General features: G+C 39.4%; 2 protein-coding genes across 4 annotated transcripts in view; both read right to left on the bottom strand.

Moving 5' to 3' along the window:
- AQP4 (aquaporin 4) overlaps nucleotides 1-16,945 on the bottom strand; it is a 177,034-nt gene extending 160,089 nt beyond the window's left edge. Inside the window, exon 1 of the mRNA XM_082355549.1 lies at nucleotides 16,910-16,945. The gene's annotated coding sequence lies outside the window, so the exon portion shown is untranslated. The remainder of the gene's footprint in view (nucleotides 1-16,909) is intronic.
- Nucleotides 1-25,318, bottom strand: part of CHST9 (carbohydrate sulfotransferase 9) — a 245,202-nt gene that overhangs the window by 113,915 nt on the left and 105,969 nt on the right. For 2 of the 3 annotated variants that reach the window (XM_082355531.1, XM_082355532.1), the window contains one exon: nucleotides 16,910-16,948. In XM_082355531.1, the coding sequence (XP_082211657.1) occupies nucleotides 16,910-16,948 (39 nt within the window). Of the gene's footprint in view, nucleotides 1-16,909; nucleotides 21,975-25,318 lie in introns of all 3 variants that reach the window. The other variant, XM_082355533.1, reaches the window with a different exon arrangement.

Here is a 25,318-nt window from a genome sequence, read left to right as displayed (position 1 = left end):
GTTAATTAACTAAAGGAAGTACACATGAAAAAGAGAAACAGGGTGAGATCCAACTTCAGTGTGTATACTGAACAAGCCCTTTCATGGAATCCTGCTTAGCTGACGCAGCTTCTGTGCTCTGCCCTTGGCCAAGTGCACGCTGCCCACTCAGGGGGACCCAGCACTCTACAGTATGCTTTATGTAAGACAGAGTACAGATTGAACCATATGCAGCTGGGCACTGAGAGACAGGACGAGCCCAGGCGGGAGCCTGTAAAGTGAGAACAGCACTGAAAAGGGACAGGTCCGATTCTGCAGCTATCTCAGGGGAAACCAATGAACTCAGCTTCCTTGAGCCCTAATTCCCTCATCTACAAAATGTCTTAATGTCCATTTTGGCTTTGAGATTCTAGGAAACGGGGCAGTCACCAAGTTTTTCCTGTTTATGTTGTATTTCATCACCCCCACTCCCATACGTGCTGTCATATATGTCACCTCCTCTGATCCTCACTGCTATTACTTGCTGGCATGTTATCCTGCCTCACTCTTGCCCTACCATCTCCGCAGAAATTTCACCCTCTCTCCTGTCTCTCACTCTCACCTATACTTGATTCAGTCTCAAGTATATATAGACGTTTAGCTCTGACCTCTCCTGAACTTCAGGTCTGCTTCTCCAAATTCTAGCTTCCACACGGGTGTCCTATTCTTGGATCAAATGCGACTAGACTTGAAAGAAACTCGTAATCCTTTTCCACAAACCACCCAGCCCTCTGAACTTGCACATGTGTGTCTATTACACAGACTTCTCCTCCAGTCAGGCTTGCGACTTTGACTTTCCTCTCATCTCCTCCTCACACCTGTTTCCAGTCACGTTCTGATCTTTTCTTTCTATGTCTCACACTCATTCTTCTTTTTTATATTAACCTCCCATCAATCCCTCCAGGATCCTGAGCACATCAAAGTCTAGACTACTGCAGTGGTTTCCAAACTGATGTCCTGATTTCAATCTCCATCCTAATGTTAATATACCAAATTAATCATTAAAAAAACCACTTTGCCTGTGCTAATCTCCTCCTCAAAATCTCTATTTGCTTCTCACTGTTACCAGATCCCGTCTAACTCTGCATTCAGTGCTCATTAAAATATGATCACTGCTTACCTGAGCAACTCAGAACTTGCCTATACAAGGTCAAGTCCATTTCTAGTCCCAAGCCTGAAATAGCCAACTCTCTTCCTTCTGTTTGACAAAGTCCATTCCTTCTTCAAGATCTAACCTTGATGACCTCATCTCTCCATGTTCTGGGTGGTCGTCTTCTGAACTTTAGTCGTTATCGCTCATTTGAGAGGCAGGCAAAGCCCAGGAACAAACAGCATGCCAGGCTAGGCACTTACATATAAAAACTCACCTGTTCCTTGACCTTATCTGGTAAGTACAATGCCTATTTCTACTTTACAGGTCAGAGCATGGCTCAGAGAGGGTACTTAACTTGTCTAGGTCACAAAGTTGCCAAGTGCTGGATCCAAACCCGGGCAGTCCAGCCACAGAGCACAGGCTCCTAGCCTTCACACCACCATCTACAGAAGCATCTTTTGTTATAGAAATCATTCTGTCAGGACTCCCCTGGTGGTCCAGTGGTTAAGAATCCACCTTCCAATGCAGGGGACGTGGGTTCGATCCCTGGTGGGGGAACCAAGATCCCACATGCTGTGGGGCAACTAAGCCCGTGTGCCACAACTACTGAGCCCCATGCCACAACTAGAGAAAGCCTGCGTGCCACAACGCAGAGCCCATGCACCGCAATGAGAGATCCTGCATGCCGCAAGGAAGATCCCGTGTGCCGCAACTAAGACCCGATGCAGCCAAATAAATAAATAAATATTTAAAAAAGAAATCATTGTGTCAAGTGTCTGCCCCACATGCAAGCTTGTTAAGGGAAAGCACTTTGTCTCTGTTCTCTCTGAACCTCTGACTAGCGAACAGAGATGCTAAGAGACACAGGAAGCTCGCTAAAACACATGGAGACATACACTTTCCTTCTTGAGCTTTCCTACATTATCTTAAAAGCACAGCTACATATTCTGCAGATCAGAAAAGGGGTAATATTCATAATAAAAATCCCTTGTACATTTCCACGTTTCAGAATGTGGGCCAGACAATGAAGAAAGGTCTTCTAATGTCATAGCCTCCCTCCATCATTTTCTTTTTTCTTTTTTTCCTTCCTTTGTCATCTCTCAACAAATATTTGTTTTATGCACACTACATGCCAGAAAAACAAACCTCTGTGTGTGTTATTAACATTTCCATCCCACATGCTGAAAGATGGAGGTGAGTAATATAAAGTAATATCAAAAGCAATAAAATGACTGCTAAAATTTATTGTGAACATACCATGAGCTAGACATCAGGGCCTTGACAGGTATTTTCCCCCTTAATCCTCATAACAACTCTGTAAGATAATACTATTATCATCTCCATTTTGCATATAAGGGGAATAAGTCAAGAGAGGTTAAGGTCATATGACTCCCAAGGGACAGAGGTGGGATTCCAGCCCTGGTCATTTGAGACTAGGGCTTATACTCTTTTTTTTTTTTTGTCTGTGTTGGGTCTTCGTTGCTGCACACAGGCTTTCTCTAGTTGCGGTGAGTGGGGGCTACTCTTTGTTGTGGTGCGCGGGCTACTCATTGCAGTGGCTTCTCTTGTTGCGGAGCACGGGCTCTAGGTGCATGGGCTTCACAGTAGTTGTGGCTTGCAGGCTCAGTAGTTGTGGCTCGTGGGCTTAGTTGCTCCGCAGCATGTGGGATCTTCCCCGACCAGGGCTCGAACCCATGTCCCCTGCATTGGCAGGCAGATTCTTAACCACTGAGCCACCAGGGAAGCCATAGAGCTTATACTCTTAACCTTAACCCTGGAGTCCTTCCAGGAGTAGATTTAGCCACATGGCATGCAGAGGGCATATGCAAAATTGATTTCATTTCCTTTGAAAAGAGTCCCACGAATAGTATCAGAGTCCAATAGGGATGCTCCCAGTGTCAGCACAGACTTCACCCAAAAGCAGGTGTGTGACTTCTAACAAGTTACTCTCTCAGGGCTTTATTTAATCCATTTGTAAAATAAAAAATTAGCACCAGATCATCTCCAGACTTCCTCCCAGACACAGATCTTCCATTATTCTAAAGAGGCAGCTGTGGGGCAGAGAGAGTTCTCCGGTTTTGGAGTCAGAAGAAGTAGGTTTGTTTTGTTAACCGGCACCCTCATCGCAGCCCCCGTCACAGGGCCCTGCATCCATCACTTCTGGCTTGTCTCCTGTTGACCTTAGCTGCCTGGAAGATAATCGGCCAGCCCAGATGTTCTCTGAAAATCTGCCCTCCTAGCAGATTTTTAAGTGCACAGTACGTTATTGTTGATTATAGGTACAATGTTGTACTGCAGGACTGGAGACCATCTTGCCTGACTGAAATTTTATTGCCCGTAGATTAGTAACTTCCTATTTCCCCCTCTCCTCAGACCCTGGTGACCACCATTTCACTCTTCGATTCTATGACTTTGACTATCTTAGGTACCTCATATAAGTGGATATTTATAATATTTGTCTTTCTGGGTCTGGCTTATTTCACTTAGCATAATGTCCTCAAGCTTCATCCATGTTGTTGTGTGTTGCAGAATATCCTTCTTTTTAAAGGCTGAATAGCGTTCCATTGTATGCATATGCCACATTTTCTTTATCCGTTCATCTGTCAATGGCTATTTAGGTTGTTTCCACATCTTGGCTATTGTGAATAATGCTGCCATGAACATGAGATCGTGATTTCAATTCTTTTGGGTAAATACCCAGAAGAGGGAGTGCTGGAGTACACGGTGGTTCAATTTTTTGAGGAATCTCCATACTGCTTTTCCATAGTGATTGCACCATTTTGCATTCTCACCAACACTGTGTATGTAACTACCTAAGAATTCAAGATCAAAGTCTCAATTTCTGAATTCTTTATTGCCCTGTTCTATGGCTGTAGGTTTTGCTCTTTGGCTGTGAGACTTGCACGCAGGTCCAATATTCCCTCGTTGTAAGTTCTAGCTGAAGAGGAGCTGTGCCCATAAAATAACGCACCTGATTTGGAAGGGTGTTCACATCATTCTTTCCCTCCTCTGCATTTTCGGGATTGTTTTGCTAAGCAGCACGATCCATGCCAAGCTTTTTCTTTTCATCTGAAATATAGTCTCTTTATGTTTTCGCCCTACAGGCTTTTTTGGAGTAATCTCATCTACTTTGTTGGCATTGATGACAACTATGTTTACACCACTGACTCCCAAATTTCTAAACTGTGTCTCTCACCTGAGCTCCAGACTGAAATAAGAACGTGTTCAGCGCACATGGCTGTAGATCTTCCCAAAGCACTACAACCGTGCCTACTTCAGTATGAAGTCCTCCTCTTCTAACCATGCTCCTGCCCCAGAGCTCGCTCTCAGGGACTGACATCCTCAGTCATCCAAATCAGGGGCCTTGGAATTCCTCTCAAATTCCCTCACGCTCACTTGTCATTAATAACCAAGTGCTGTTTATTCTTTCTTCAAACTTTTCTCAAATCCACCCCCTTTCTCCAGCCCCACTGTCACTGCAATAGATGGTCAAGAAGTGTCTTAGCTGGGTAGGTAATAGTGATCTCGAACTTAAGATGTCCAAAATAGGGATCTTCTTTTATCCTCAGTTCCTCACTTTATCACGACAGTCACTTTCTTGAGGTGGTCTGGAACCAAACACTCGATATCTCTGAGGTCTGCCTGTGTTACACTACTTATACAAGTTCTGAAGTCAAATGGTTAAAAAAGATCGAAATTAGTCACATCTTAGCCTTGGTGTTTACATTTCTATCAGCAAATATGAACTAAAAGTTTAATCGTATCTGCCATCTTATATGCAAATCTTTTATTTTCACCAACAAAGATATTCCTTTGACACCATCTCATGAGTGGCAATGCTAAATCTGATAACTTACTAGCGGAAAAGAGTATGACCCCTAAGTTACGCGGCACTAGATCCTACTGTGATGATACTGGACACAACAGGGTGGTCTTTGGAGTGAAAAGATTAAAAATGCAAGCTGATCAGAGGCATCTGCTTGCTTTATCTATTTCTGCCAACAATCACTGCATGTTACTTACAAAGAGGAGATAACGAAATCCATCTTTCAGGCCTTTTGTTTGATCGATTTTTACAATCTCAGTGACTTTGACTACTGCCAAGTTTAAATGCTTCCTGAAAAATTCAGTGAAATTCAGACATTGTGACTATAATTAGAATACTAAGACTAGGACATTATTGGTTCCTCAGTGTGAAACCAGGATCTAATCCAGATGTGTTAGGAAGTTGTTATTTAAAGACTTCTGCTATGGAGTGAAAAAGTATTCATTTGATTATCTCTCTTGATTTTCTTCCTCATGTGGAGGAGGAAAATGATTTTTTCTTGTTTTCTTGATAAACACAAGAAAGGTAAATTAAATTCTAGGAATGCATTTACATTTTACCTTAAAAAAAATTCTGTACATTTGCATCAGGTTAAATAAAGAAAGAAGATGCTAACTTTCTAATATATTCAACAATCCAAAACATCATCCTAGGGCTTCCCTGGTGGCGCAGTGGTTGAGAATCTGCCTGCCAATGCAGGGGACACGGGTTCGAGCCCTGGTCTGGGAAGATCCCACATGCCACGGAGCAGCTGGGCCCGTGAGCCACAACTACTGAGCCTGCGCGTCTGGAGCCTGTGCTCCGCAACAAAAGAGGCCACGATAGTGAGAGGCCCGCGCACCGCGATGAAGAGTGGCCCCCACTGGCCGCAACTGGAGAAAGCCCTCGCACAGAAACGAAGACCCAACACAGCCAAAAATATATTAATTAATTAATTAATTTAAAAAAAAAAAGCATCATCCTAAATGATATAGTCGTAACACTTTATGTGTTGGGTATTTTAGGCCCAAAATTATTTTAGCTAAACCACTGTAATGATTTTTTAACATTGTCATTTAATATTTAAAAAAAAAAACCATAGTTACATATGAATTAAGTAGGAGTTACATATTTTGAATATGAGGCAGTTTTTTTTTTTTTAGTTTATAGTGATGATTCTATAAACACATTGATTAAGGATATTTCGAATGCTATTGCTTGACTTTCCACAAATGCCCTTATAATTGCTAGGAAGTCGATGCACAACTGTCCCCCTAGCACACAATGAGCACTACTGTTTGTCGCTGCTGAGAAGGTCTGGATACAGCAGACGCTGGGAAGGCATGCACACGCTTGTTCAACAAATGAATGAATAAATGAATGACTTCGCTTCCAAATGGAATTAGGTTGCAGAAATTTATATGCAGAACTAATAAAGTTTGCCTTTTAATTTATGGATAAGAAGTGCTCACGGCTCTGAGTTGGTTACAGATAATTCTCCTTACTTCAAATGTACCATCTAGGATGCTCATACCCTTCTCCCGTGTGTTCCCATTTCTCTGGTTTTCTCTTGTCCTCCCCTTACAATTCCTTCCCACCATTCTCAGGGACTTCTTTCCTCAGGAAACTCACAGGGCCATTTTCTGTGTGTGATGATTTCACAAGGCCACTTGTTCCTTCATTTGTTGAACCAATATTTAATGCTTTCAGGCCCTGCGGGAGGCCCCAGGAACAAAACAGAACCCTACAAGCAATTTCTATCTTTGTTTTCAATACATTTTCCCATTTCATTCAAAACCTAGCTCAGAAACCAAGCAAACAGAGCGTAGAACCTGCAAAGACCTCAATCTCTGGACAGACATTCCAGGACAGGACATGTTGCTGATATAAACTCACTCAGTAAGGCCCCAGTGCCATGACAGTGCCTGGTAGATGGAGAGCATTCGATAATGCAGAGCTTGCTAAACACATTTAGTAGATCATCCAACAAATACATATTCAACACTTACTAGGCACCAGGTGATAAAGCTTTGCTGATAAAAAAGAGATCCAAGTTCCTGGCCCTCAGGGATATCCGAGCCTAGAGCAGCTCTGTCCAATAGAACTTCCAGCAATGAAGAAAATGCTCAGCTCTGCACTGTTCACTGCGGTAGCCCCTGGCCACACGTGGCTACTGAACACCTGCTATGCAGCTAGGACAACTTAGGAACTGAATTTTAAATTTTAATTAATTTAAATTTAAATTTAAAACCAAACCAGGGTAAAACATTTTTCTATTAAACACACCTTGTTGTTTTGGTGGGGCTACATTTTTCTTTAACTGTTGTACCACGTACTCTATTAATCTTCATTGCATGTCTGGCAAATGCATAATTTGTAGTATCTCATTTATCATCTTTTATACTGATTGCAGGTTGAAATGATACTATTTTTAATATACTGGGTTAAATAGCACATCATTAAATTAATCTCATCTATTTCTTTTTACTTTTTAAACTGTGGCTGCTCAAAGTTTTAAATTTACATCTGTGGTTTGAATTGTATTTCTATGGGATATGGCTAATCTAGAAGAAAGCAAGAGAGAGGGAACAAAACCAAATAAGCAAGCAAATAACTATGAAATCTAGAGAATCTTACAAATATAATCATTCTTTCTGCCTAAGTTAAAACCTTATAGGATACCATATGATCCAGCAATTTAACTTTTGGGTATATACTCAAAAGAATTGACAGCAGAGTCTCGAAGAGATATTTGTACCCCCACGTTCACAGCAGCATTATTATTCATAACAGCCAAAAGGTGGAAGCAACCCAAGTGCCTATTGATGGATGAATGGATAAACAAAATTCAGTATACACGTACAATTGAATATTATTCAGCCTTAAAAGGCAAGAAAATCCTGACACATGCTACAGCATAGATGAACCTTGAGGGCATTATGCTGAGTGAAATAAACCAGTCACAAAAAGACAAATACTGCATAATTCCATTTATATGAGGTACCTAGAGTAGTCAAGTTCATACAGACAGAAAGTAGAAGGGCGGTTGCCAGAGGTTGGGGAAAGGGAAAAATGAGGAGTTGTTTAACAGGTACAGAGTTTGGGTTTTTCAACATGGAAAGAGCTGTGTGGATGGACGGTGGTGATGCTGGCACAACAAGGTGAATGTCCTCAATGCCACTGAACTGCACACTTAAAAATGGTTAAGGTGTTAACATTTGTTATGTATATTTGTTGCAATTAAAAAAAATTTTTAAACCTTATAGGGAAAGTAGCTATATTACTCCAGTTAAGATTGAGTGTATTTCTAGATATTATGGGGTCAATGAAAAAGATCAAATTTAACAGAGTTCATATTAGCTTATCTGTATGTTCCCACATGAACATTTTTAAATGGCAGGGAAGTCAGCAGATTAGGTGCAAAAATGGACAAAGAAAACAAGAGAAAAATTCATTAAATAAAGTCAGGTTTGAATGTGGCGTTTTGTCTCAAATTATCAATAAAATAGAAAGCTGTGTTTTCAGAGAAGCCTTGGGTGGAACTGCATTTCAGGGATATTCTTGAGGAGGAAAGGACCACATTTGACAGAGAAATACAGATTGTTTCTGTGCAGTAAGAAATGTGTTACAGATTTACAGTCATGCTAGTAACTCCATGGTGAAGATGTATAAGCAAAGGCAGGCAAGCAAAGATAGATTCAAGAGATTTTGTGAGGACTCAGACGAGGTAAAGATGCTCAAACAAAGGCATGGGCCATGGCCAGGATCATTGTCTATAAGTGGTTCAAGAAGCCAAGACACTGATGATCATGTGGAACACAGATTAAATATGCTTTCTCGAATCAGTAATGTAGTAATTCGTGTAGTAATCCCTCAGTATGAACGCATGATCAGTTTACTTAGCTGTTTCTGAAGGCATCCCCTGGCTCTGGTCTTCCCCTTCCTGGCTCTCTCTACTTCAGCCAAGGCTCTGCCCCGTTCAGAGTTCCTCCAACTGCCACTCAACTCATAACCTCACTTCTGGGGTGAGCAGTCTGCAGGTGTTTCTTATTTCCTCTAGTCTCCTGGCTTCTCTCCTGTCCTACAAATCGTCTTATCGGGGATTTTCAGTGAGATAATAGGATAATTTATACAATTGATTACTGTATTGCTCAGCTCAAATGACTACATTCCCTTTAGAAGGTTTTCAGTGACACAGTGTACAAGTATATCATTTACAGTTGATTAAAATGTCTGTGATCATTTCTATGAAAAAAAAAGTTGGGCGTCTGTTCCTTTGGTTAGAAATACAAGTTCATTGTTTTCTCTGTGGGAAAATCAGGTATGACTTAAGACTCCTTTCACAAGAAAGCCACAGGATCACCTATATTCTATTTCTGTGGGCATTTTTAATCCTTTGTTAGTATAAGTGCAACTTTTAACTAATCAAAATATGCATTGACCTAGGATGCTCGGGAATGGAGCAAATCAGGTCAGACAAAAGTGTAGTTACTATTATATTGACTGATATACATACCTCGGATGCCCTTTGGTGCAACTTCCACAATAAATTCAAACTAGCGTGAGCCTAATTTTGTTGAGAACTGCTTTGGCTTATACTGCCTTAATAAGCTCTATCATATACCTCCTGAAAGTCCATTTTTATTTGAGTTATTTTCCATTTTAATTGGGAATTCCTTGTGGCTTTCTTATAGAATATTTAAGATGAAAGACTGAAGTAATTTTTGGCTAACAAAATTACAAAACTTTATTTTATCTTGTGGATAAAAGGAACACATATATGTTGTTCAAGAATCAACCCAGATAAAAGTTCTTCTTTTTCAGTTTTACAATGAGTCACGCTGCTTTAAGGTAAAGTCTATTGTGATGCAGCTAAAAAGAATATTTCTCCTCTACCACCTAAAGAATGTTTCCGGCCTCAATTTTGTGCAAATAAATCCTGTTCTGTGCACCATAACGGCAATCCAAATTAAACATGCGGAGGGAATTTCCAGGAGATGTTTTCATACCTGCACTTTGACCGTGTGGGGTGACATGGTAATTTCTCCCACATTAGCTATTTATCGTTTTAGATTTGTTTAGTTTGCATACACATACTGTTTTAAATGCAGTGTTATACAATGAAATTTAAGGGAGTTTTGAATAATGTGACACAGCTGTGCTGTTATTCATTCTCTATCATAAATTCGACTAGCTGGAAAATGAAGTTTGTTTAAAAATAAACTCTTTAGGACTCCTTTTAATGAACAGCCCGTGTGTCTGTCTTCCATTTTGTGGATGGAAAAATGCATCTAAGATAACTTATTTCACTCGCTGACAAATACTGTTCTGAAACCACAAACCCGGAGAAGATTGGTTATTTTTTTAAATAGATTTCATTAACATAGTTCAGAGAGTCAATGCTTCAGGAAAGCTGTTTAAAAAAGCGAACACCCCAGAGATGGATTGCCTGGGAGGCCGAAGCAGAAGACTGGTAGTTTAGAACCAGAGCATGGATAAATGAGAGACATCATTTATACCAACCTGGACCATTTGGGTATACAATGTGAGGAATGAATATTTTACTTATTTTTTCATCAAAGCCCTGGGGCCTGTGTAGGGATGGATGTGGATCACAGATCTGGGTTCCAGTCTCACCTCTGTTGTTTTTAGCTAACCAAGTGACCTTGGCCAAGTCACATATACTAGGCAGTGGGAAATGCTGAGGCTTTGCTGTCACTCAGACGGAGACCCAGTGCTGTGCTTGTCAGTGTTTAACAACTGGCTGTCCAGGAACAAGCAAACAAATCAACCAACTCTGGTTCGTAACGTTTGTCCATTTCTATGGTGTAAGTGCTCCCACCACGGCCAGTTGAAGTTACCTACATGACCTCACTGAGCACAGAGCTGGGAAGAGAAAAGCACAAACAGTTCACTCCAGACATCTCCCCAGACAGCACAGCCTCAGTGCCACTGCCTCCGTGCCATTTCTGGCTCCACCAGTTAACACATGGGGTTAAAGGCAAGTTATTTAACTTCTCTACCTCTCAGTTTTCTAATTTTTAAAATGTTGACCATAAACAAAGTTTACAAGGCCATTTTGAGGGTAAAATGGAAGGCACTGAGCGCAGAGCCTGAAATAGCAGGTCTCAGTACACATCGATTCCCTGACAGAATGATTCTGTCTCTCTCCCTCCTCCTTTTCACAGGCAAACTCTTCAAAAGAACCAGTTCGTATTTGTTCTCTACTCCCTCACTCAACCCATCGCTATCTGGATTTCACTAATAGAACTCTTAAAAAGTAACTTCTTTGTGGTAACCAGCAGATTTTTTTCCCCAACTCCAATGGACATTTCTTAGGTGCTTATTTTATTTGATTGCTCTGTGGCATTTGACATGCTTGACCAATTCCTTCTTCTTCTTTCTGTCTTTTTTCTTCTCTTGGATTCAGAGACAGAGAATCCTGCTGATTCTCACAAGACAACCTAGATCTTTCCTAGGCTGTAGCCTCTGGTTCCTCTCACTGTGTTCTTTGTTCACATTAGGGATTTTCCAAGGACTCATCCCTGCCTCTTTTCTCACACCCCCATGTCCCTTTGGGCAGCTCGTTCATAACCAGGGCTTCAACTCTTATCCAGGTACCGACTTGAAAGGCAAGCCTGCATCTCAGACCTCTCTCTGGAGCTCCAAGCTTGTAACGCCTGCTGCTTATTTAACATTCTTGACATTTCTGCCTTTATATCTCATAGGTCACACTACAATCAACAAAGATATAAGTCAACTTATCATTTTCCCCACCAGACCTGTCCCTCCTCCTGTGTTCCCTACATAGGATGCACTATTCATCTTATTTCTTAGGCTGGAAACCTAGGAGTCATCCTTCTCTACCTCCCATATACAATCAAACAGGCCAATTCTATCTTGTAAATATATCTGCATTCATTTCCTTAGCTTCCTCGATAATGACACTGTCTTAGTAAAGACCCCTCAGACCTTCATCCTTTCATTCTTTGATAATTAAAGTGATATACCACCTGATTTCCCTGCCTTCAGTCAATTCCCCTTCCAATCCACACTTCCTCTGGAGGATTTTTATAAAATGCAAATAGATCATGTAATCCCTTGCCCTTCATTAGCTCCCCACACCTACGGCATAAAGGCCAAACTCCACAGAAGGGCAAAATGGCCCTTGTTAATTCCGGCTCATGCTTATTTTTCTGGCCACATCTCTTGCCTCTTGTCTATTTATGACTATACTCTATCCTGTCTTACTTAACCACAAACCTTTCCCTCAATAGGCCATGCTTCTTCTTGTCTTTACCTCTCTGGAAAGCCAGCCCTTCCCCTTTTCCTCTAGTGAATTCTAATTCTTTCTTCAAGGATCAGCTCAAGTCGCCCCTCTTCCAAGAACCCTTCTTTGAAATCCTCAGGACACCTAGTACATGATTCTCTAAAAAGCACTCTTCACACTGGATTATAATCATCTGTATGCATTTGTTTTTCTCCCCCAGAAAGTGAATGAACATTAATGCCATATCTTATTCACCACTGCATCTCCGGTATCAAGCACAAAGCCTGGACTGCAAAAATGTTTAGCAAATTGAATGCATCAACTTCTAAATGCCTCCTCAGATTCCTTCTCTGCCCTCTTTGTGGTGCTAAATGAGATGGAATCAAGACAAGAGTTTTTTTTTTTAATTGAGATATAATTGACATGTAATATTATATTAGTTTTAAGTGTACAACATGATTCAATATTTGTATATATCACAAAATGATCATCACAGTAAGTCTAGTTAACATTTGTCACTGCGCATGGTTACAAACTTTCTTTTTTTCTTGTGATGAGAACTTTTAAGATCTACTTTCTTAGCAACCTTCAAATATGTTATATAGTATTATTAAGTGACAAGAGCTTTTGTAAGCTATGAACAAGTTAGGATGGTATGCATTTTCAACCTTGATTCTAACTGGAATAATGATTTTCAAAGTGAGAATAAAACATGTAGAATATTAAAAAATATTAAAATCCAAGAAATGATAGATTTTTCAAGAATGATAGTTTACTTAAACGTATTTGTTGCCACACAACCTGCCTGCTAACTTCATGTTTACTGTTGGTCACCAGTAATGAAGACAATGACAAATTAGGTCTTCTCATGTTTATTTTTGAGGGTTTTTTGAGGTATAAGAACTGTGGCAAAAAGTATTACAAAATAGTAATAGCACAGATGAAAATCACGCTAGATATGCATCCACTTGAAAATTTGCGTTCAATAAATGAGTAACGTGTAAGAAAATGAACATGCTATTCCCGCACAGATGGAAGGATTTATTCAGTATCTAACTTTTAAAAAACCTGAATGACTGCATGTTCAATGTGTGTTTAAAAGTTTTAAAATGGAGGTGCTATTTCTGTTTTAGAACATTTCACAGAAGTGAAAAGCCCAGTCAAAGAGTAAGTAGCAAGATCTAAACTTGCAAAGCAGATGTTCTACCATTTGCTAAATTTCCAATAATAAATTCCACCTTTTAAGTTGAGAAAAAAATAGCATTGTTCTTTTTACCGGTTACTTTTTGCAAATTATGCAAATGAAAAAAACATCTTGAATTTTAGGGATGTTCTAATGTCATAAATGAAAAGAAGCCAAATTCATTTTTGAAACACTCATTATCATCTATACTGATGACTCCATTCTCTGGTCCACTATGGCTATTCTTTACTTAATACTTAACTGGATTTGAAAGTGTTCTCCTTTTTGGAAAAATTGGAACAATATATATTTAACAGATGGCGTCTGTATAGCCTACCCTAGTAAGCCCTCTAATTTATCTTTTTCTAAGTAATAATTTATGGAGCACCTTTCTCTGTGAGAATTCTTTGTATTTTTTGCTGTGTTGCTTTTTAAAGAGCAAGAATTCCTTGACCTCAAAAGGGATTTTTCTCCTAATAAGATAAAAACACTTCAAACTCAATAAAGGTTTTAGGTAGAAATCTATGGAATATAGCTGTTTTTTTTTTTTTTTCTTTTTTTTTTTTCTATTTTTCTGGTGAGGACATTGGGTCCTTAAACTAATCAAGGGCGAATAGATAATTGACGATATCAGGAACATGACTCCTAACATTTGTCTATTTACCATTACACCACCACATATTTTTAATATTCTTTACCAACCCAAATAGCCAAATTTAGCTTTGATGTTGCTGGCCATGTTTTATGAATTTGACATGGGTTTCCAAATCCAATGTCAGGAGGCATATGCTTTGAATTATTTTTCAAAAATGGCTAAGCTTACCATAGCTTTTCAAAAATGATATCAGGTTATACATATTCTCTTGTGACTCATTCCTGGCTTATTGAAAACAGCATTATACTTGAAATGACAGCTGGGGTTGCAATCAGGGTGCAAACAACAACTTTTTCCCCCAAAGAAGCTAAATATCCTATAGAACAATTTTATTTTACAGTCTTAGCCCTATTAGCTATATGCTCTACTCAGCATATATTAGCTATATATTAGCTAATATATTAGCTATATATTAGCATATATTAGCTATATATTCATACTCAGTCTAAACTGATTTAGCTAAGTTTTGGAACATGATTCGTTCAGTTATATAATGTGAGCCATTTAGAAGGCTTTATTTTGTGTTGATCCGTACACACACAGTAGAACCATTTCAATAAGGTAATAATGGTAAGTAGAATCATAGACATAAAACTGGAAAGAATTTAGGAATGATTCAGCCAAACTCTTCATGAATCTCTTATCAACATCCCTTGCAGGTGATGGCCCAACCTCTGTACAGTTTTACTCACACAATCTCATTCTTTCCAGTCCTGGAGAGGTTTCCTTGTTAGAAAGTTATTTATTTTTCTGAGTAAAAACTTAACCTCTGTAACTTTCATCTTAGTGCAAGATTCTTTAAACGAAGAATTAACCAACTTTACCTACCCAAAAAGTGAGGGTCCTGGAAGTCCCTATTTTAATGGGGAATTTCTTTTTTGTCTACAATATTTTCCTTCTAAATTCTTTCTCCCATACTGGGAGATAGACCCAATATAAGCAAAAGGGTGTGGGGTGTATTGTCTAATACAGCAGGCAGGACATAGAATCTGAGCAGAATGAACAACAAATGATGTAAAGAAGTCCAGGCAGGAAGTGAGAAGCAGGGATGCCCATGATGTTCCTGGTATCTCAGGCACATGCTTTATAAAGAGGCAGACATTCATTCTAGCACCACAAATTGAACATGGTGATACTTAGGACCACATTGGCAAAGGTTATGTCTCAATTTTGAAAACTCAGACTATCTTTACAAATGTAGATTTCCTGAGGGCAGGATTTGTGTTCTTTGAAATGAGGAGCCAAAAACATTTCCCCAATAATTTGAGCTCTGTCCATTAGTTCTCCTTGACTTCACTTTCTCATAGAAATGGGACACATTGACGAGCTGTGAATCAGTTGGGGAAAATTAGCTCCATTAATAAAGGGAGTTTCCTCAGAACCCTGGTGATTAGTGTTTCCCGTTGCCTTAAAAAGATTTTCCAACTGTTGAAAAATATTTTATTAAACAAGAAACCTAATACAGTATCAAACTGACTAGCACTTTGATTTAAAAAGAAAGCTTAGGAATGGGGGACACTGGGAAGAATAAGGAATGAAGAAATCTGAGTTCTTTTCCTGCCTCTCTAGTCCTTTGTGTCACCTTGGTCACACAGCATATTAGAATCTATGAGCATGGAGGGAACTTAAAGAGGCATCTGGTTTAACACTTTGGCCAGTTTAGCTTTCTTCCCAACTATAAAGTTTCTTTAAGCCCATACCTACAGGATCATAGCAATAGCGTTTCAGAAACAGTATAAATAATTTCCCCCCAAGGATCAATAATAGAGGTAAGCACAGCTGTGGGGACACCAGATACTTTCTTGCCTTCACATTTTTTTTTTTTTGGTATTCATGATCAGGTTTTAAAAGAGCCACAAGGAGAATGCAAACAATAACATCTAAGAGGGAAATCATGCAGGTAGTAAGTTGCCCAGTTGTCTGAGATGAATGCTAAGGTTGGGAAGGAGAAAAGAGACAGGGGCTTAGGTTGTTTATACATTTTTTGATTAACACAGATTTTGGTCTTCTGTTGACTTCACTGTTTGGAAACACACATAATACATTGTTACCAGACTAAAAAAATGAAAAAAGACAGTGTTTGGGAGTAATGTGTCTTTATGTTGGGCGCTCTCACATATCATAAAATAGTGGGTTGGTGAAGACTTCGGAAGGGTGGTGGGCATAGGTGTATATGCCAAATTAGAATCCTCTACAAATATTGACAATTTTAGGGCATCGGGAGCTGGAAGATTGCCCTTATGCAAAGATTTAATTGGTAAATTTATCTTACCTTATGACTTTAAGCCAAAAGCCAAGTGATGAAAATATGGAAATGTGAAGACTCATTTTTATATTAGATAGCAAATATTGGCTCCTACTATGTGCAACGGCATTGTGCCAAAGCATCACTCACTTCTGAATATATATTAGGATTTAGAAGTGGAATGTTTTTAAAACTTCCCCAAAATGTAAAGATTCTTCTTGGTTAAGTAGTTGACACTGTCCTGAAAAACATCAGCTACACAAATGGGTTTAAGAAAAATAATCGAGATTCATAGGTATTTGGGAAGATGAAATAGTTGTCAACGATTACAACCTTCATATTTTGAAATCAGTGCTTGCAACACTTACCTTTTAAATGGATAATCATGGAAAAATTAAATAACAGGCCATCTTATTTTTGTTTGAATAGAAAGATAGGATGAAAAGGACATGACTGATGTGGAAGTGAAAAAGCTAAATGCATTCATTTATTTTAATTAATTTAAAATCAGTCAAGTCTAGGATTATAAACTATTACATTTTTAGGTGAGTTTTTGAATACTACATTGCAAATCGATGTTTTTTTCAAGGTGGAAGTAAAAACACGACATAAAGCTGAGGCCAATTAGTCAACATCTTACCTGAAGCTGTTCTTTGTTCTCTTTTCTGCTCCACTCGCCCTGAAATAAGAAGTGGCAGATCAGTTGCAATGCACAGCCATAAGAATATGATGTAACTAAGACAAAAGCCCAGTTTATGGTAATTTCCAGACAGAGTCACTAGGTCAGCCATGTCCAACATTCTTCTAGAGATGACTGGGCATAGAGGAAAGGGGTGAAGAATATTCTCAAATCAATTTACGAAAGTCAAAAATTAATGAGTATGCATTAAACATGCTTCTGGGTTTAAAAAATCTTGTTAGTAAGAGCCATTTACTCAACAATAAACCTACAAGGTGCAAATCCCCATAGAACAAACTGTTCTACGTGGGGGTAAACACCTGACTAAGATAAGACCATGGCCTCTTACAACCTACTTGGGAAGATAAAGGACAGACAATATAACATGAAATGAGATGTGTCCCCAAAGGGTATAAATGTTTAAAGATATGAGAGGATGAAATGATTATTTTAAGAAATAAAAGGGTGCCCATGAAGTTACGGAGAAAGTAGTATTTGATTTGGACCTTGAGAGATATGTGTGATTTGGGGAATTTGAAAAGGGGAGAGGATTGATTCTTGGCAAAAGAAATAGTAATGGGCTATGCAGGACAAGGCTATTTGAGCAAGAAGGGTCATGTTTAGGGTTTGCTTTAAAAACTTGAATGGGAGTAGTTTTCCATAGGAGGACGTATCCTAGAGCAGCGGTCCCCAACCTTTTTGGCACCAGGGACCGGTTTCGTGGAAGACAATTTTTCCACGGACGGGGGAGGGGAGGGATGGTTCAGGCGGTAATGCGAGCGATGGGGAGCAATGGGGAGCTGCAGATGAAGCCTTCCTCGCTCGCCCGCCACTCACCTCCTGCGGCCCGGTTCCGAAGGTCTGCGGCTGGGGAGTTGGGGACCCCTGTCCCAGAGGTTGGGCAAGAGGTAATTGGTTGAGTATGACAGTGGGAGCAGAGAGGAGGGAAGTGAGGGGTGTAGGAGACGGTGGGAAGGCAGAACCTATAGGGCCCAGGAGTTTACAAAATGTGAAGTGCAAGGGAAGAGGAAAGGTCAAGATGAATGGCTGCTAGTTGACTTTGGGTGTGGTGATGCAATTTGGGGAAATGGTAAAATAGGGTGGGAGCATGGGAATGATGAGTTCAGTTTTAGACTTAATGAGTTTGAAGTGCTACCAGGAGACGGAGTTTGGGAGAGAGATCAAAACTGAAATTATAGATGCAGAAAATGTCCATCTTGAGAAGATGGCTGGAGTTGAGGGGGGAAATGGAATCATAAAGACAGACAGAACAGAGGGCTGGGCTGAAGACAGTGACCAAGAAAACAAAAATTCTACTCTTGTTTTGTGATGAAGGACAATGAGAAGACAGAAGGAGAAGCAGACCTCCACGGAGATCAAAAGAGCACAAAGGCATGTACCATAAATAAAGTTTTAAGAAGTATCAGGGGTGCCAACGGCATCCGATACCGCTGAGTTCACACGGTTGTTGCTAGACTATGAGAGAGAAGTCTTAGCAGAGAGGGGATAGTAAGAGGCTGTGAGGGTCTGAAGAGTAGTGGGCAATGAGGAAGATGAGGCTGAGGCGGAAATGACTTGTTCACGACATTTGCCAGCACAAACATGAATGAGATGAGGTAACAGTCTGGGCAGGAGTTCAGTCAGGGTTTCTGGGACACTTCAGCATGTTTACAGGCTTAGATCGGAAACGTTGCACCAGGGCAGTGGTGTGTGTAAACACCACAGTTGAGGTGAGAGCCTTGGTTTTGTGATGAGTAAATGAGGGCCACCCTTCCAGCCATCACCTTCTTGTCATTTACCAACTTGTCACAGATGGAGCTAGTTACTGAGAGTTTATGGAAGCTGCATGTAAACTTTAAGTTTTTCTACCAGCCCTTCGTGTCTTTTAAAATCCTAGACTGTAAGGTGGAAAACGTATAATCCTTCCCTTGTGCAGCTGCCCAAAGTGTAGAATTCATTTAACTGGCATCTTGATTAATCTCACATTCTATTCATTTGGGTGATTTCCAGAGGACTTGTTTGATGCAATTTATTTCAATGATACAAACAGATAAATGGCATGAATGGTCCATTTAAAGGTTTCATTCATTACCAAGTATGATGGGGTACCTCCTCATTTAAGATTTTTATTGGACAAGTCACTATGTACCTTTGATTATAAATTTTTATATACTAAGGGTCTCAAACACTTTCACGAATTTTAAAAAATGCTATTCAATGCTAGTCCTGAATCATTAAAAAAAATTATTTAAAAGATGTTTAAAAAACCCCATCTTTTTGGAGAGTTTTAACGTGTATAAGAATGCATCATAAATCCTTAAAGTTGACAATGAATGTATTGAAGATTAATAACAGGGTGTGGTAGCCAGTCTCCAAGGTGACCCCAATGGTCCTCGTCTTCCCTCCTCCTGGCATTTGTATCCTTGTGTTGTCTGCTCCCACACTGAATTAGACTGACTTGTGTAACCAGCAGGATTTTGCAGAAATAATCAAGTGTGACGTCCAAGGTTGGGCCTCAAAAAACACTGTGGCTTCCATTTTGTTGTCTCTCAGAGTACTTCCTCTGAGGGAAGCCAGATAACATGTTACGAGGACACCCAAGCAGCCCAAAGGAGAGACCCATGTGGCAAGGAACTGAGGCCTCCTGTCAACAGCCAATGAGGAACTGAGGCCTCTAGTCAACAGCCAATGGGAAATTGAGGCCTCCGTCAATAGACAAAGAGGAACTGAGGCCTCCTGTCAACAGCCAATGAGGAACTGAGGCCTCTAGTCAACAGCCAATGGGGAATTGAGGCCTCCGTCAATAGACAAAGAGGAACTGAGGCCTCCTGTCAACAGCCAATGAGGAACTGAGGCCTCTAGTCAACAGCCAATGGGGAATTGAGGCCTCCGTCAACAGCCAAAGAGGAACTGAGACCTCCTGTCAATAGCCAGTGAGGAACCAAGGGCTCCAGTCAACAACCAACGAGGAACTGAGGCCTCCTGCCAGCAGTCAGCATCAACTTGCCCGCACGTGAGCAGCCCATTTTCTAGCCTCACTCAAACCTTCACATGGCCGCAGCTCTGTCTGTCTCCTTGACTGCAACTTCCTGCGAGACCCTGACCCAGAACAACCCAATCAGCCACTCCAGAGTTCCCCACAGAAACTGTGTGACGTGATAAATATTTACTGTTGTTTTCAGCTGCTAAGTTTTGGGTAAATTGTTATACAGTATTACATAATTAATACTTATGGGATAATTTTATTATGAAAGTTTATGTTAATTTATTACTTAATAGAATATACCTACAGTGATGTTAGTTGTGGCAGATCAATCAGTCACCCTGACTTTCTCATCTGGACGGTGGGGATCAGAGCCTGCTTATCCCGAATGTTGTGAGGATTAAACAAGTCCATATGCAGAGCCAGCAAGAAATGGAGGAAACTAACACAAAATACTGGGGTTCGAGGTTTCAGAAGGGAGCCTGGAAGGCATTGCTGATAATGTTTTTTCACTGAGATCTCAAACAGTTCCCTGCCCTTGTGTTATATGAAAGGGCTCTGTAAAACTGTGGAATGCTGTATAAATCTTCTGCATTAGTTTTATTATGCTATTAGTTCTGTTATAGGAATCACTTAGATTTCTATTCTTAGTTACGTATAGTAAACTTCAAATGAGAAAAATAAAAACTGGATAAATAAGACAATCTTATATTGATCAAGAGACACAGAGATTGCACTGCTTAACTGGAGATAACCCTCTAGATTTCTGTTTTGGTCTCTTTATCTTGCTCTGTATGGGTGATCTTAACTCTCAGTGTTCACCTTCACAGAAAGAGATGATGTGAGACCTACATCTCCAGCTCCAAAATCTACCTAGGTGTTAGGTCTACTGGAAATCTCTATCTGTATTTTCTACTTCACAACGCAAGTCCTCAACTTAAACCATTCATTATATTCCCCTCCCAAACTGCGTATCTTTAGTGCTATCCTCCTATCTGCTCAGGCACCCAAACGTGAAACCTAAGAACCATCAGCTCCTCCCTTTCACTCAACCTCAGACCACTACATTCTCTCTCCACAGGGCCTTTCAGATCTAACCTCTCCTTTCTCATTGCCATTGTCCTGTTTCATAAACTTGATATTTCTTCCTGGGGTTATTTTCTACAGGCTCCTTACTGATTTCTTTGGTTTTAGCAATCGTTTTTCCATCCTTGCAGTCTGATCTCTATTAAAGATGAAAATACACATTCCCTAATATGAAACTGATGACCCTGGAAGATTTGGCCATGACCTACCTTCGGCTACCACCCCTGAAGCACCATACGGAACACTTACCAACTATGTCAGGAATTGTACCTCCCCCTCCAACTCCCTGTGCATGATGTTTCTGCTTCCTGGAATGTCCTGTCATGTCCTTTGGGCCTATCAAAACTCTATTCATCCTTCAGAGCTGAGCTCAGATGCTGGCCCTTCTGTGAAGCCTTTGGCTTTGTGCCACCTCCCCCGACGGTCCACTCCCTGCAGAATTAATCATCCTTCTTTCTATGCTCCTTTAGTCCTTTATTTGTACCTTTGCTACAGCACTAACTCCAGTGTTTGGTTTATAATCAATTGCGTGTTTATTTCCCCAGCTGGACTGTGGCCTCCTTTAGGGCAAGGGGTGTATCCTATGCCTCTCTGTCTCCTCATGCCTCACAGTGCCTGGAACACAAATGCTTGGGATTGAGTGGACACAGGGAGAGTTATGCATCATCCCAACCCTCCTTCAAATGCTAAAGAACATGAAAGCTATTTTAGTGCTGTTAACATTGAGCCAAGTACAACCAAGAACAGAGCTTTTACCAAGTATTTACATTACAACCGACAATCTAGAAAGCTATTATATTAGAAAAGTGGGTGATAAAATAACAGAGGCTATCAGAATAATGAACACACATTTTGCTCTAGTTGTGCTTTATTGTAACACAGATTCTACTTTAAGAACAAAGCACTAAAGAATGGTTTGCATCTTACTTCTCTTTAAGCCTGGAGGTAGCACTCCACCTGCGAGGAAACAAAATGGACTATAATTTCATAAAAATGGAATTTGCAGGGTCCAACTTTTCTTCTGAGAAAATGTATTTAGTTGGACATTAAAATTCCACATCTCATGACTACTTATTTATATAAACTGAGTTTTGACATTTTTAAAAGCTATTTTAGACTTGGGGTTGATACGGTTTCATGGAGAAACATTAAATATATATCCACTTATAGCACATTTCACTACTTCAGTACGGAAGTAGTCCCTTAATCGAAGTGATTGTTTCTGATCTTTTAAGACCACAGGCACGTAAATGGCAATCCAAGATGTCTCACCAATAATGAGCAAGGTGTTTGTACCGCAACTCAGTATCTTATGTCACTTCTAATGAAAAGAAAATTTTGTGCACACATATATATGTATTTATGTGTATACATATATACAAATAGTGGGTATACACATATGTGTGTGTAAATATATGCATATATACATACATATAATGCATTACGTATATGTACATGTGATATATATCTTGTAATTTTACAATCAGACATAGTCTAATCTCCAAAATATACTCTCTCTTCTACCTGCTTCCATCATTGTGTAATAAAGTGTGTCATGGAATCTTATCAACCTTCCCTCACTGCACTACCAATTTCTCAGTGCCAATTCTGAGTGTGCATTCGGTCACAGGCATTTTATCTGCCCTGCTCTGAGAGGTATTATTAATCACATCCTGTTGCTAGGATACCTGAGAATGTTCATTTATGTCCAATGTTTCTTTGGCAAAATGCACTATGAAGATGGCATAGAATCATGACAAGGAAAATTACTGTGCACATGCTACTTATTTTTAAAAAGGCAGCGGGGGAGAGTAACGTAACTACCAGATAATATAATGTGAACTTCCATGAATTTTTTTTTAATACCGTTTGTTTCACCTAGACTTTAATGGAAGAGTGCTGGCAATATTTCTGGATAATGAGAATCTGTAGTACTTCTCTACTTCTGAGTTAACTAGGAAAAGTAGAAGGAGGTAGGGTTTTAATTCTGTTTACTTTATAGGGACTTAGAGAGGGCGGGGCTTTAAGATTCACTCACTTCAAATGCCTCAATTACAGACAGGGTTACTAGGTTACAGTGCTAGCTGATTTGTAGAGCCAGCCTAACACCCAGGTCACCACTATTGCATGTTTAGCTATTTTAATGCAAGACTTAAGAGAAAAGTAATCTTCAGAATGTGCATTTGAGTAATGGGAGAAAAAATGCCTTTATCAATATCTTAAAAAATTACTGTTGTTTTGGGTATTAGTATACCAAAGATTCCTGCTTATTGATTGTAATCAGAGAGAATATGAATTTTATATATTTTATATATTCACCTAAATGCAAATAAAATTCACCTAAATGCAAGGTTTTTCTTAGTCAATCTCTTCCCACAGGAAACAGCATGATATAGTGAAATAAACATGGACTTTGGAGTTAGATGGAGTGACTTCCTGTCTTAACCGCTGGTCCCTAGGAGCTATGTAACCCTGGGAACAAGGCATAGAGTATCTCCTCAATACATGTTCCTTTCTGTTGTCTCCTCTTCTCTCTCTAGTGCTTGTGTGTGTGTGTGTGTGTATGTGTGTACACAAGACATACATATACATAGTATCTGTTTATCTATATTTATCTATTGTATCTATCTCTACCTAACTCTTGTATTTCAACTGAAAGCATAAACAATTTGAGTTTTACTTCCAATATTGTTTCCAAGTGGTATTAGCAGAGTGCTATTTTTATAATCATGCTAATAATAGTAGCTAATGTTTATTAAACAATATCTATGTGCTCATCACTGTAATCAGCATATTATATGTGTTAATTCATTTTATCTTCACAGTATTATGAGACTTTATAAACATTCTACCGATTTTCAGGTAAGAAAACTTGGTAGAAATTTGGTAAATAACTTTGCCAAATCACTGAACTACTTAGTGGCAAATAAATAACGAGAGGATAAAAAATAGTTGGGGTGAAAGGTAGGGAGGAGTAAGGATTTGGATATCTATCCATAAGCCGTATATAATCAGTCCCTAGGTTTGGAGGGTTGCCTGAATAAACTATTTTGTTAAAATATTTCCATAGACTTTTAAAAAACTAGCTATTCATTATTTATCAAATTATTTGTTTGAATAAATGAACTGCTTATTTTAGCTGCTAAATACCTAATAATAATGTTTCAGGAGTAGAATGCTAAAAAGACCTTCAGATTTTGAACTTTTTTAGTAGTTTGGTATTTATTTAGTACCTACTATGAGTCGGGCACCCTAATAACACTTAAACATTATTTACTTTAATTTTCACAACTAACTGAGTCGATATTTTTAAAAGCTATTTTAGACTTGGGGTTGATATGGTTTCATGGAGAAACATTAAATATATATCCACTTATAGCACATTTCAGTACTTCAGTACGGAAGTAGTCCCTTAATCGAGGTGATTGTTTCTGATCTTTTAAAACCACAGGCACATACATGGCAATCCAACGATGTCTCACCAATAATGAGCAGGGTGTTTGTATCACAAGTCAGTATCTTATGCCACTTCTAATGAAAAGAAAATTTTGTGCACACATATATACATATTTATGTGTATACACATATACAAATTGTGGGTATACACATATATATGTGTGTATATATATTCATATATCTACATATACATAATGCATTACATGTATGTACATGTGGTGTGTGTCCTGTGATTTTACAATCAGATATAGTCTAATCTCCAAAATATACCCTCTTCTACCTGCTTCCATCATTGTGTAATAAAGTCTGTCATGGAATCTTATCAAGCTTTCCTCACTGCACACCAATTTCTCAGTCGCCAATTCATGGAGTAGATGAAAATTACTTCCATTTTCCAGTGGAGAAAGGGGGCTCAGAAAATTCTCTGACATGGCACAAGGTCCCAGTTAGTGATTAGCAGGATTAGACGTTGAAGCTGAGATCTGTACCCTTTCTGAGCTTACTGGCTGCGGTGATTACAGGCAGGTTTGTAGAGTGGTAAAGAGCTCTTCCACTTAATCAATGTGGGACACTGGCGCATCATTTAACCTCTCTAAATTGTATTTATCTGGAAATAGGGATAATACTAGTTCCTACTTCACAGGGTCATTGTGAGGGTTAAACAAAATAATGTGTTTAATAATAATCCTAAATATTTTGAGTGCATAATGCAATCACGTTTATAATGTTCTCACTTCAGTGCCTGGAAAATAGCAACATAGCGTATTGCCAGGTGCTTCTCTTTATGAATGTTCCATGTCAGGTGGTCCCTGGTAACATATGATACTTCTACATATTCTCAAGGT

The sequence above is a fragment of the Balaenoptera borealis genome (assembly GCF_965194805.1).
Source record: "Balaenoptera borealis genome assembly, chromosome: 14".
Lineage (NCBI taxonomy): Eukaryota > Metazoa > Chordata > Mammalia > Artiodactyla > Balaenopteridae > Balaenoptera > Balaenoptera borealis.
Note: the sequence above shows the minus strand (reverse complement) of the source record. Positions and strands in the feature narration are given on the sequence as shown.